This window comes from Phyllostomus discolor, chromosome 4, assembly GCF_004126475.2.
Source record: "Phyllostomus discolor isolate MPI-MPIP mPhyDis1 chromosome 4, mPhyDis1.pri.v3, whole genome shotgun sequence".
Lineage (NCBI taxonomy): Eukaryota > Metazoa > Chordata > Mammalia > Chiroptera > Phyllostomidae > Phyllostomus > Phyllostomus discolor.
The window spans coordinates 8,351,075-8,365,213 of NC_040906.2; the positions used below are offsets into that span (position 1 = coordinate 8,351,075).

Genomic DNA, 14,139 nt, shown 5'->3' on the forward strand with positions numbered 1-14,139 from the left:
AAAAATGCATGCTGGTGGTATGGCAGCTGTCACAATACAACCTAACAAAACTGTTCTGAATGAAGACAAAGACAACCAAATGCTGCTAGAGTCATCTTACAGAACTTTTTGGTCAACCCAATACTTCAGCTGGTAAATAAAGGAATGATAAATTGAGAGTATCACGATTTTGCATAACAGATGGCGGCACTGGCCATCAACAGCTAACATTACCACAACAGGCAATCAGTATTATCTGCCTCTTAAGCCCTAAGTAGCAGGCTTGTCCACTCCACCCCCCTCCCCCCAGCAGCAGCAGCAGCAACAACAAAAATCAACCTGTAACAGACCGAGTCTATTAATTTACAGGAAATAAAAAAGAGAGTAAGCTGATAAAGGACCCCACAGTGGTGCAATCAACAAATTTCAGACTTGCTTTAAACTCAACAGGGACAAATAACCTAAGTTTCTTCAACAAATAAATCAAAGGATATGGAGGAAGAACCTACAGACTAAGGGGACATGTCTCACAACTGCAGTGTGTACGCCTTATCTGAAACATAATCTGAATAAAATCTGTGTGTGTGTTTGGATTGGAAATTTGAGTACTAATGAGTACTCAAATTGAGTATTATTATTATTATTACTATTATTTAGGGAGCAGTAATAATACTATGATTATGTTTAACAAAAAAATTCTGTTGTATAGATACATATAAAATAAGTTATTTCAGGATAAACTACTATGTAGAAGATTTGCTTCAAAATAACTTGAGAAGAGGAAATGACTAGAGTGAGAAATCAAGCCAGATCAGATCAGCCATGAGTGATCAGTATATGGTTACTTTTAGACATCTGAAATCGTCCATACCAAAAACGTTAAAGAAATAGTTGACAGTCTTTTCCCGCCTTTCTATGGAAAGAGGTCATGTCAATCAACACCTGGCGTTTAGTCTCTTTTGAGATTAAAAGCACAGCATAACATGATTACAAATACACCTCAGCAGGTATGAGTGACCACTCTTAACACGATGTTTACTAACGCTTCAGTTTTAAAAAGAATGGTTGTTTCTTGGTAAGAGAAATCACGTGTCTAGCAAGAGTTCTTCGGAAAAAAACATTTACCTGCATGACTGTTGAAATGTGCAAAGTTAGCAAAATTGGCTGTAGCTGTTGACTGAGGAGCTGGAGCGGCAAATATGTCTGAGCCAAGATCACTTAAAAGGTCAAACTGCTTCTTTTCTTGTTGCTGTCCTTGAGAGCGACCTACGACAGGGGACTACAGACCACGTATTAGCCATAAAGAGTTTGCAGTCAGATATGCTGAACTTCACCACACTACTGCCAACTGACCAGGATTAAAACACAGTTTAAAGATCACATAATCTTTTATTTGCAGTTTTGAGTCTTTTGGTATTTTTTGAAATACGCCAATTTTCAAAATCTATTCCCAAATTATCTTTCAATTCTAAGTACAGCATGAAATGCAAAGAAACATAATTACAACAGCTGCTACACCTCACAACAAAGGATGGACCCACTGCTTCCGGGGGTGCCCAACTTGCAGCCCCAGAGTGGCTGTGAATGCAGCCCAACACAAAATTGTAAATTTACTTAAAATATTATGAGATTTTTTTGTGATTACACATCTCAATGTATTTAATGTGTGTTCTTCTTCCAGTGTGGCCCAGAGACAGCAAAGGGCCGGACCCCCTGGTAGCAGTCTTACTGCCAGGACAGCAGCAGGTGTTTTAGGCTTGCATAAAACACATCCTTCGTACGCAGGAAAAAGAGTTACAATATAACAACTTAACCCTTCTCTTCACTTTTCACTCAAACTTTCTGTGTAAAAACAGAGAAATTTATCCAGATGTTCTAACATGCACTATTAAAAAGAGTGGGATTTAATTCGAATATTGCCATGCCTCAGAACCATTCTTGTGCAGGGTAGACAAAATGTCACACAATAACAGATTCGTCACAGCTCAGTTAACTGTGGTAAAGTGCAGAAGTGCAAACTTTAGGTATCGACGTATGAAATGACTTCAGTCTCTGCAGTTTTTTAGAATAAGGTACATAATGCAAAGCCACCTGTGTCTCCATACACATGCATTACAAACCAGGCATGGGGGGAATTCTGCCGCTTGAGAAACCCTTCCCTGTAAAAGTACATCACAGAGGCCATACTGATCTGATTCCGATGGTTTCCACAGATTCATATTTTACTAATTCTACGTTATATGACGAATAGCTGTGGTAACGTTTCCATACACCTTTACACGGAGGGTGCAAAGAAACTCGTATCAGCAACAGCCGAGGAGCACGTGTACACACATCCCACCCAGTTCACCAACAACCCTTTCGTGGGTTATAAACCACTGGTGCATACTGGCATACCAGGTTCTGTTACTGTCTTTACCTTCTCAAATTCACCATACTCAGCCCTCCTTAAGGAGAAGCCTCTACAAAGATTTAATGACTACTCACCTGACTAGGTGTGCCCTTATTTAAGTGCAGGGCTGGTGCTGAATCGCCTAAAAGGGATTTCAGTGGTTTGACCTCAGGTGTGCTGCTTGTGCTACTGGCAGAGGACCCTGAAATGGAGGCATGAACCGATGCCACCACTTTGGCTTGTTCTGGTGGGACATACCTAAAACACACAAAAAGTTGAGCAGGTAGTTAACTAAGAAAAACATAGGCAATGCTACACTCAAAGATGATAAGCATAATTCTAAGTTTGTACAAAACTATTGATGTTAATCTTATTTCAAAACCCTCTTGGAATTGACAGCTGAAGACAACACTTAATTGAAATACTCAAGAGAAAGGGTAATAAAGACTAACATAAAACCTTTTTTCAATTATTTACTTAGTTTTTATAAAATAAACACAATAACCATTTTGTGTTGTTTTAGACAGCGGGCTTTTCATGATGAATAGTTAATACTATAATTTGATTCTTAAAAACTAAAGTACTGTAAGATCCTAAGTATCACTTGGAAATAGACAGAAGGAAAAGAAAACATTTATTAATACAGTTAACAGTCTAAAATATAAAGGCCTATTACAAATCTGTAAGAATAAGATCAACAGCCCAATTTCTATATGGGCAGAAGTAATTCACAAAGGGAGACAGAGAAATGAAAACACCTTTAACCTAATTCATTCGCATTTGATCTGAGTGTATGTCTCATAAATTTTGTTACTATCTATTAAAATACATAAGCAGATAAGCTCTGTGCCCCTGAAGTACCAGCTACATGCACACAGATACACGTGTGCATGCATGTTACCACAGCCCTCTTAAATCTACTTTACATAATACTACGCAGCTACTCTTTTGACACTGGAAAATTTACGTATTACTTCATGGCCTTTCAGGTGTGACAGGAAGAAAGGAGTAAAGGACGGAAAGAAAGGCAGCAGGAATATAATGCCTAAAACTGGCAGTGATGATCTCGAGGACAGAGATTATGGGAGAGCTTTCACTCCCTGTATTTCTGGGTTTTCCCCTTCTTCGCCAACCCTTTTCAGGAAGGCGGAGGAAGCGCGAAAACAGAACGGTTAATAGCACCTTTCTGTCCCAGAGACAACTCACATCCAGCTCCTCCGCTCCACAGCTGTGAAACCTAAGGCAAACCACTTCTACTCTCCGTGCCTATGACTTCCCATCTATAAAGTGGAGATATGGTTGCTGTGAACTATTAATGAGTTAACATTTGTAAAGTACTTCGAACAGTTCCTGGTATAGGTGTTAGCTGTTATAAAATTACATAATCATCACAAACAATAAAACTGCTTGCTTGTTCCAGTACATGGGAAATGATGGAGTACGACAATGAATACAGGAAGTTATGCTTTCCCATAGTTCGGCATATTACTGATGGCAGCAACTTTTCAGTACGGCCACATCTTATCAAAGGACAAAACCAGATAATATTTATAGTATTTAGTCCAAAAGACTCATCTGACTAAAAGTAAGCTAAAGTTGTGTTACATATTAGTTTGAAAATTGGCCAAAAGAACAATTTCAAAATCTCCTTAGATGACAACAGACGGACTGTTTTAAGAACAGTTTGCTCGAAGTAGGGGTTTCTGAGGAGCCTGCATCTGGAGGGTTCTTATGCCGTACGAAGGACCAGCTGCACTGCTCTCTGGTCACCTGTTACAGGTGAGCAGGAGCCTGGGTCTAAAACGCACAGGTCCCAGTCTTCCTGAACGGTCACTCCCTCTTCCCACCCACCAGTTAAAATTCGTATTTGTTAACCTTGTTACTACTATGCCATTTTACAGGACAGAAAACATAACAAAAACCACAATTATTTGAGGTTTACAGTTATTTGGGTTATGGTTTGAATGAACAGATTTTATTGTTGTTTACTATTATTATAATAAATGTGGGAGGACATATGGTTTTAATTCTATCAACTCATATTCACACAAACTCCTCTTGCTAACTGAAGCTAAACTATCTCAAACACCGGCTAAATCTTATTCAAACTAACCTTCTGAGTTGGTAAAAGTAAAACTGTTAGAAAAACAAAAAATTAGGCCAGGGTTATACAAGAAAAGTCTGCAGCATGGGGTGGGAAGTCTAGGAAATTAACTAAAATGATAAGAAGATAATTGTATACTTCCTTTTAAAAGAATCATGTATGACACCATGTTTTTACTATCACCCCACCTTCCAAAACTTTCCTTTTTTCTGGACTAAAATGTTACTGGTACGTTTTGTCTATATTCACACCCAATCTTGCTATGCAAAAAGCAGTCTCCTTGAGAGTATTCAGGAAGAACACAAAATTGCAGCTCGAACTTTCTTTCCTTCTAATTCGCTCAGAGAATGAGGGGAGAGACAGTTCGCCCACAGATCACAAGTATCCCCTCAGGACCAAAACCAGTCCTTGACTACATCACTGTGGTTAAAATACACCTCCTTGGGCTAACAACGGGACATTTACTTCTCCATTATCTATTCCCTCTATTTGTGACTCTCTCCTTAATCTTCTTATCCCCCGAACAAGGAAAAATACACTACTGCATGCTGATAAAGAAACAAGAGTTCATCATTAATGAGTCTTAGCAAACTGACTTTACGTTGTGCTCATATAGCTAAAAATCAAGAACCCAAAGCGCTTAAACACTAGCTCTAAGCATATACTCCCTGTTCTGTTTTAAAAGGGCTTACTAGCTACATGTCCAACCTATTTCCTTTCTTTTTAGAAATTACCATCTAATAGATTTAGTTAGGAGAGTATCAATGTTCCCTCCTTAACGAGGTAGTAAAATGATTTCTTGGAAGGGGAGGTAAAAGATACCTTAAGCAAAGACTAACTGCAAGATGCAATTAAGTAGATGGATTGCGAGTGGACTACAGGCGAGCTTTATTAGCACAGTGCCTAGTATACAGAAGATAACAAATAAATACTTGCTAAATGAATAAAGGTTTTAAGAAAGGAGGCTTTGTAAGACTCAAAATGTCTAAAAACACTAACAGGGCTAGAGAAGGATTTCAAGGAAGGATCCCTGACTTTCCACTAAGTGGCAGGACACTTGGACCAGGCTGCTGAGGTAAGTAAGATAAGGTAGAAGTAAAGGTTACTAGAACCAAATCCAATAAAGAGTTAAAGTATAATGGGAAGTATAATGGGTACTTACCTACCTATTTCTATTTCCTATCTACCTACCCTGCCTCCTTCCTTCCTCCCTCCCTTCCTTAGTCAGACTAATCTTACCCATAATTAATGTGACTTGGGGAACCTTTGCTCTAAATACAAACTATTCACTCACCATCTTTTCTTTTCATATTTTTCTTGTAGGAACTCTTTCACTTTTTGTGGATCCCTGAAGTCTGGAATTGCTGAAGATCTATCATCAAATAATCCTAGCCAAATCTGTTTACAGACCTTTGGAAAGAATTAAAAAAAAAAGTGTTAAAAATCAACATCTTCACTTAATGAAATATAAAGGGAAAATTATGATCTCTTAGAAAACTAACCTACTTAATTGTAATAATACTGCTTTCGGTGAGGATATTTATCACAATGAGAAATGAAGATGCAACCAATAAACTCTATTTATTTAAATATGTTACAGTATGCAGTAAAATCTTAGCAACAGTACCATAAAGAACAGCACCTCACAGAGAAACAAACAATGGAATGGGATTCAACAGGACCTGGGAGTTTTTGGTCTTGGAATGACCAAAACTATATGCTCTTAACAAAGTCACGTCACCTTAGGAATCTCAGTCACCTCACTCGATAAAACAGAGTGAACCAGGTCAGTAAGAATTTCATACATACTTCGCAGGTTCAAAAATAAACCAAAACTAACAAAAATTACTAGAATCATAAACAATTTGTTATCAAAATATAATGAACAAAAACATAATGAAAATATGGCTCTAACTTCAGAGTTGCCTCCTATGCTTTTTTCCCTAATGGCTAAAAGTGAGAACTCTAGATATCACTTTTTAGACAAATCAAAGAAATGAAATGATGTAGAACTCAAATAGGACAGAAGAACATAAAGAAAATAATGAAGAAAATTTGATAAAGTGGTCTTCATCAAAATTAAAAACTGTTGCTCTTCAAAAAACTTAAAAAATGAAAAGGCAAGCTACCAACTCATAAGTACCTTCAAAACATGAAAGAACTTGAAAAAATGTGAATCCAGAATATATTTTTAAATTCTTAAAACTCAATTATAATAAAGACAAAAAAAACTGTTCAAAGAATGGGTGGGAAATTTTTCAGCCACTCTACCAAATATGCAGCCCAACATCATTAGTCATATGACAATGCAAATTAAAACACAGAGACCCCACCACACATACTGTTAGAATGGCTAAAAACAAAAAGACTGACCATATCGTGTATTATGAGAAAGTAGAGCAGCTGGAACTCTCAAAGATGTAAAATGCCACAACCACTTTGGGGGAGAGCTGGCAATGCCCTTTTTTTTTTTTTTAAGACTTATTTATTTTTAGAGAGGGGGAGAGGAAGAGGAAAGGGAGAGAAACATCAATGTGTGGTTGCTTCTCACACATCCCCCACTGGGGACTTGGCCCACAACCCAGGCATGTGCCCTGACTGGGAATCGAACTGGAGACCCCCAGGCTGCCACTCAATCCACTGAGCCACACTAGCCAGGGCAAGAGTTGGCAGTTTCTTAAAAGTTAAACATACACCTACCACATGACCCTGCCATCCCACTTCTAAACAGCTACTCAAGAAAAATAAGTGGCCATGTCCACACTCATAGTTGTACACAAATGCTCACAGCAGCTTTATTGATAACACCTACAAACGAGGAAAAACCCCAACATCTATCAACAAGTAAATGTGTAGGTAAATTCTGAAATATCCAAGTAGGAGACTCATTGTAGTAAAAAAGAACTACTGACACAAGCAACTACAGAAATAAACCTTAGGATAACTATGCTGGCTGACAGAAATCAGACACTCACCCCCCAAAATACACACTACATGATTCCATTCATTTAGCTTTTTAGAAAATGCAAACTTACTCATAGTGATGGAAAGCAGATCAAAGAGACACCTTACTAAGGGACACAAGAAAACTCTTGAGGATGATGAAAAAGCATTATCTTATTGTTGTGATCAGGCTTCACAAGTGTCAAAACTCAACAAATTAAACACTTTAAATATGCTCAAGTTCCTATAATTAATTATTCCTCAGTAAAGCTATGAAAAACAAGTCCACAGTTTCCTTGTATTATTTAAATAATAACATTTAAAACACTGGAAAATATAATATCTAGCTTCAAAAAGCTTGACAGAAATTTGAAAAACCAGACAAAGAAACGCAGTGTCCTCCTCAGTCTTACCTGCTCCCAAGGCGGGCAAGGGAGGGCAGGAAAAGGACTAAGGCTTTTCCTGTCCCATCACGTGCAAGCGTGTTCCGAAACAACAGGGTTCTTGTGGTGCCTCCTGCTCCAGGCGCAGTACAGATACTATCGAGTCATTAAGGCAGAAACAGCTGACACCCGCGAGGCCGTCGAGTAAGACACTGTCTCATTACAAAAACATTTCAGCGGCAACGCCAGAGAAGAGCAGGCACCCGAGAACCGTAATGCAACTCACGCACCGCCTGCCAGATATGCCATAGCCCTGAGGGGCCCAGCTTCTGCAATAGATATTTAGCTACTTAAAAAGAACCACATGGGACTACCCTCAGACAAAACCCTGACTAATAACTCTCCTGAAATATAATTTTAAAAGATCTGTGGTTTTACAATTACATTCATAAAAGGAAAATTGGAAAAGTTTCTAATGCTTCTATTGTAAAAGTTCCCAAACAAGGAAACAAGAGACATGGTAGTCATTTGCCCAAAGCCAAAGAATTACGAACTGTAACGGACAGAATCAGTCCATATACTAAATGCCATGAACATGTAGTCCTTACATTCCAAAACTCTATGAACTACCACATACAAATTTTTAAACTAAGAACAATTAATGAATACAAAATAATAATAAGCACACAAATAAAAAGAAAATGGGTAAAAGACAAACTATAAAGCTACTGTCTTGGCACTTGCCACAGTAATACAAAGCAAGACGGAGTGCTTGATGTACACTTTATAGACATTCGACATTAGTAGCCTGCAGGATTCGCTCAAAATTCTGTACTGACTGCTAACAACTCTACTCATACTCTCGGGCAGGCCAAACTGCCAAGGAAAACCACAAAAACTAGCTGCTGGATCCACTACAAATTAATGCTGTCTCACTATCAAGTCCTTTCACAATTTCAGTCAGCTCTTATTTCTAGCTGTGTTACCCCACAATGGTATTTCTAGGTGTTCAGAATCCCAAACCTTTCCTGCCACTCTTGGCGGTGGCATTCTTACTCAAATGAAGTGGCTTTCAAAAATGGAATTCTTCACTTCCCTGGACTGGCAGCATGAGTTACCTAAAAAGTTAATGTAATGCAAATTTTCAGGAGCACCCAAAACTTATGAAATCGAACCTCTGAAGGTGGTGCTTAGCAATATTTTTAAGCCAGCCCTGCAGGTGATTGTGAAATAGGCCAAAGTTGGAAAGCCAGAGCTTTAGTAAAATCTAGGTCAACAGACAGAAACTTCCTTTGCACATAAATGAGGTCCATCAGAAAAAGCACGGCTATAGTTAATATACGGGGAAGAGTCTGTGTGCATCGATGCAGCCTGGCACTCAAGGAGAGTGCACTGGAATGTGCATGCATGAACAATGACAACTTCACTGTACTAGTCAGTGGGGGCCATAGATGCTGTTGAGTGAGCATGTGTACTGTGTGGCCATCACAGTCACAATAACTGAGCGAGTACAGCAACGAATCTGTATCAAATTTGGCAGTCAGCTTGAACTTTCCTCCACAGAAACTATTCTGATGTCTCAGAAGGCCATGGCTATGGGCAACTGCTGACTGGCAGCTTCATGACAACACACGTGCTCATGCATCACATCTCATGTCAAGTTTTTTGGTGAAACACCAAAGCACCCAGGTGACTCAGACCCCCTACAGCCAGATTTGGCACGCTGTGACTTCTGGCTTTTTCCAAAACTAAAATCACCTTTAAAAAGGAAGAGATTTCAGACTGTTGATGAGATTCAGGAAAATACAATAGGGCAGCTGATGGCGACTAGGAGAACTATGTGAAGTCCCAAGGTGCCTACTTTGAAAAGGACTGAGGTGTCACTGTCCTGTGTTCAACGGTTCTTGTATCTTGTATCTTGAATAAATGTCTCTATTTTTCATATTACATGGCTGGATACTTCTGGAGAAACCATACAGCTCTCCACTCAGTATTTCTAAAATTTACTTAGCCACTAAACCTGTTACCGGGCAAGGTTCATTTAACAGAGCCAGTGTTCCAGGGACTCATCTAGGACAATGTCAAGGTCTCTATGGCGACTTGTGGCCAATTCACATTTTAGTCCCTGAAAGGCTTGCTTCTGTCCCACCACTCTACTAAAATGCTTTTTCGGGTCTGTACATTTGCTGATAGGAAAGTATCAAGTTCTATTTTCTGAGGGTTTTTTCTTTATTTCTTTTAGCAAAATAATAAACATCAACTGAAAAGGGAGAGCTTTTCAAGGTTGAAGGACGAGAACAGAGTCAATCCACTAAGACTGCGGGCAGCACCCAGAACCTGAGGTCATGAATATTTCAAAGGAACCAGTCAGAATAATGTGTTTCCCTCCAGTCTCGTCTGGCTGGTTAGGTACAAAAGTAGGCTAAGTGTTTGGCTTTAATGAAGTAAAATATGAACAAGAGTTCAAAGGGAGTTATTAGAACAGACCATGGAGTCTAGGTAGGTTCAAAAAATGAAAACGTGATGAGAATGTTGGACAACAAAGAAGTTTCACTTTAGTCGACTGGAGGTCCTGACAGTTGTCCCCAAACTGTTAGAATCAGAAAAAGTTGGAGGGAATGAGCTGGGAAGAGAGAGGCACTAGTGGTCAGAGAAAAGGATGCTTGAACTTGGAACCCGAGAGGTGATACAGTCATTGATAAAATCTAAAACAGGATGAAAGCTCACTGGAAATAGGAGGTCAAGGAACTCAGGAAACTGATTTATTAATGATGATAATCACGTGGAGTATATGGACACTGGGATTGGCAGAAGTAATCAGATTATCACTAGCGGCAAGATCTACAATGAATGAGGGGAGCTGACTGGTGGATGACTCTAGCAAGACACGGCAAGTGATACAATCTATCTACTTGAGAAGCACGGGGATGGAGGACTAGAAAGATCAATGATGACCAAGATACCTAAAAACCATCATCTGAAAGGGCTGCCCACATGATGGAATTAGTTATGATGACCTCTTTGAGGGAGGCAGACAATCAGTCCTAATGATAGAATAGCGCAGTGGTTGTGGTAATTATGGACCTGGACTGGGGAACAAGACTGCCTGAATTTGAGTTCCAACTCTGTTTAACAATAGTACCCATCTCACAGGAATGCTGGAAGGACTGAGTTACACATACTTTGCACTCCAAACAGGTATACAAAATGAACTTTAAATGGCATTAGTTATTATTACTTCTGGGCCTAGTCCCTTAAGTGGTTTGGGTGGGTTATGGAGCAATGAAGTAATCAAGGACTAGGAAGCAGGTGTCTCACCAGGAACACAGGCCGTGAGGTCTCCCTCCACTCCTGCTGCAGGCAGAACTGAAGCAGTCCTGATAGAACGATCTCTCTCCTCTGAACTCCTACGGCCCTCTGCATCTCTCTTATGAAGCTCATTACAAATGCATCTCTCTTATGAAGCTCATTACAAACTGCCTTATATTAACAATTACTGAGCATGTATCTCATTTACTTTTGAATTCTCCACAATGCTTAAAACAATGATTGGTAATACTCAAAAACAGATCTTATAGAGGAATTAAAAATAAAATTACACACCAGCCAAGAGAATAAATTCATGAAATTGTCAGAATAATCATTTCCTTATTCTGGTGCTAACCCACTCCATAATCACAATTGTAATGGCCACTGACAGAATCTAAAATATTTTAAAGTGTATTTATCAGTCAGGATCGCCATAGGAAACAGACGGCACACTCAACCTCCGTAAAGTTCAATAATGAGACTGTTTACAAAGCACAAGCAGATTGTGAGGAAATCACAAGCGAGTGCAGTATCCCAGGGTCGGTAACAGCAGGGCCTCACACCACCCACTGACAGTGAAGGGGTACAGGAGAGGAAGAAGTCAGCAGATCCTTGAACAAAAGCTACTTAATGGTGCTGTGACCTTGGACAGAAGGATGCAGCCAGGCTGTGGATATCCCACAGTGAAGAAGTGAAGAAAGTATTCGAACCTCTCCCTCCTCCCTCTTTTCTCTGATCTGCTGACAATGTCCCCCTTAACTGAACCCAACCAGAAGCAAGGAGGCACGAAAGCCCATGTGTGTATCCAGATAAACCAGCTGCCTGGAGCCACAGCATGGTAAGGGCTTGAGCTACAAGAGTAAATGGAAGATTATGCAACACAGCACCCAAATCATAACACATATATGCAGTGCAAGCAATTTAACAAACTCAATTATGAACATCAAAAATAGGAAACAGCCACACCAATTCTCAATTACAAATAAAAAGGCAGAAAACAGTGTTGGATCAGGTTTGAGAAGGAAAACAGGTTAAGTGTAGTGATAATACAACTTAGTGATCCTCTCAGGGACAGCAAAATAGAGCAAAAATTGCTGGAATGGATATTTACATTTATTCATGCAAACCCTTATTTTCATAAATAGGACACAAACAACCTTATAATGGCTTCCTTATTAGCATAGGAATCAAATTCTTCAACACAGCCTATTGGGCGCCACGGGATTCTAACCTCTGATTAACTCTCCAAACTCATTTTGTATCATCACCCTTCTCTCCAGCCACACGGGCCTCCTCAGAAAGTCTTCCCCAGCCAACCCATCCAGAGGGGCAACATTTCCCACACCAAATTTCACACTGTTGTGAGAAACATCTTTCTGTTGCCTCCCATATGCACCCCGACCACGGAATCAAACCAGCAACCTAGGCATGCGCCCTGACCAGAGAGCAAACTAGCAACCTTTAGGTTATAGGATGATGCCCCAGCAGAGCCACACTGCCAGGGCTGATTCAACACAATTTGTGTTCTCAGTGTCTGACACAGTAGACAGTAAATAAATATCTGGTGCAGGAGTGAAAGCAACTTCCTAACAGTCCTCAAATATATGTTATATACAGTACAAATATCTTTTTCCTTTGTTCCATTTAAAATACTACTACTGACCTAGAACATTTACCAACTTACCAACTTACTCGTGCAGAAGTATAAATTAACTAATCCAAATTCTTATCATATATGGGCCAAAGGCTAGCAGATTACACCTCATGGGTTAAATCTGGCCTAAGGTCAGTGTTTGCAGCTAAAGGTCAGTTAGAACACAGCCATGCTCCTCTATTCCCATGGCTGCTTTGCTGGGTAATTACTACAGGAGACTGTATGGCCCACGAATCCGAGTATTTACTATCTGACCCTTTACAGGAAAAGTGTGCCTACCTGCCTTGCCTGCAACCACAGACTGACTATGATGCCATCCTAGTATCTAAGAATGGTAACAATTTAAATAGGATTATAAATAAAAGCCTGCTTTAGAGGCTGGTTATATAATGTTCATGCGGAGTAACAGAGAGAAGAGCATAAAATAAAAGAAGCCTTTCCCTGGAGGAAGAACTTTCCAAGAGAGAGGGCCATCTAAAGGTCAGTTTATTATATATAACTAATTATTCCCTTGAAAATAAAGGAGAAAAAGTGCCAGGGAAGATTAACAGGTATTTAACACTTGTTTTCTAAATAACTGATAACTCCCAACAAATAGAAAAGATAAACGAAGCAAATATTCAGAACACTATCAGAAATTAAGCACTGGAAATGCCAATAAATAAACGTACTTGCAAGTGTCTGTGGTCTGTGAAGGAGACCAACAGCTCGAATGAAGACACCTCTCGTAGAGGCTCAGGAAAAGCAGGATACACAGTTCGGCCCATCCCCACGCCTTATTTCACTATCTCTATGCCAGACGGAACTGTGACCAGTTAGGCTGCGAAGACCAACATATAGCCACACCAGGCCCCATAAAACCAGTTTAGGGAAGCATACAGCAACACTTGAAGAATACAAGGCAAACCCAGGTTGCACACAGGAAGCCATCTGGGACCTAGGTGGTCTGGTATCTGTTTCCAAAGCTTTCTCTCCACATCTCCCCCGAACACACAGTTCATCATTTTTGCTTTTCACACTACGTCTAATCCCTGTTCTTGCTCTCTTAGTACCATTTTTCCTGTTTGTTCGTTGGACAGCACATGGCCCCATTACATACTACCTTTTCTTTCAAATGATTCATCACTTAAGTCCAGTCTCTGTGAGCCTTAATTCAGTTTCGTGAGATGACCTGATCAGTCAATGGCCCCTAGAATGGGTGTCCATTCCTGGTCCAATCAGCAGTGTTTAGTGGTTTCCCAGGGCAAGGGGCCTTTCCCCCTTTCTTCCTCCAGCAGGGAGCATGAGCTTAGTAAGCACCTCCCAACCCTAAAAACATGTCTGTTCATGAATGTGCTTTACAAATTATCTTACTTCTGAAGTCTGAGTAGTTTTA

At 39.8% G+C, this 14,139-nt stretch overlaps 1 protein-coding gene across 12 annotated transcripts in view; it reads right to left on the reverse strand.

Moving 5' to 3' along the window:
- AGFG1 (ArfGAP with FG repeats 1) overlaps nucleotides 1–14,139 on the reverse strand; it is a 64,177-nt gene that overhangs the window by 17,890 nt on the left and 32,148 nt on the right. For all 12 annotated transcript variants that reach the window (XM_036022769.1, XM_036022766.1, XM_036022768.1 and 9 more), the window contains 3 exons: nucleotides 5,770–5,885; nucleotides 2,467–2,629; nucleotides 1,105–1,258 (listed from right to left, as the gene is read on the reverse strand). In XM_036022769.1, coding sequence (XP_035878662.1) covers nucleotides 1,105–1,258; nucleotides 2,467–2,629; nucleotides 5,770–5,885 — 433 coding nt within the window. The remainder of the gene's footprint in view (nucleotides 1–1,104; nucleotides 1,259–2,466; nucleotides 2,630–5,769; nucleotides 5,886–14,139) is intronic.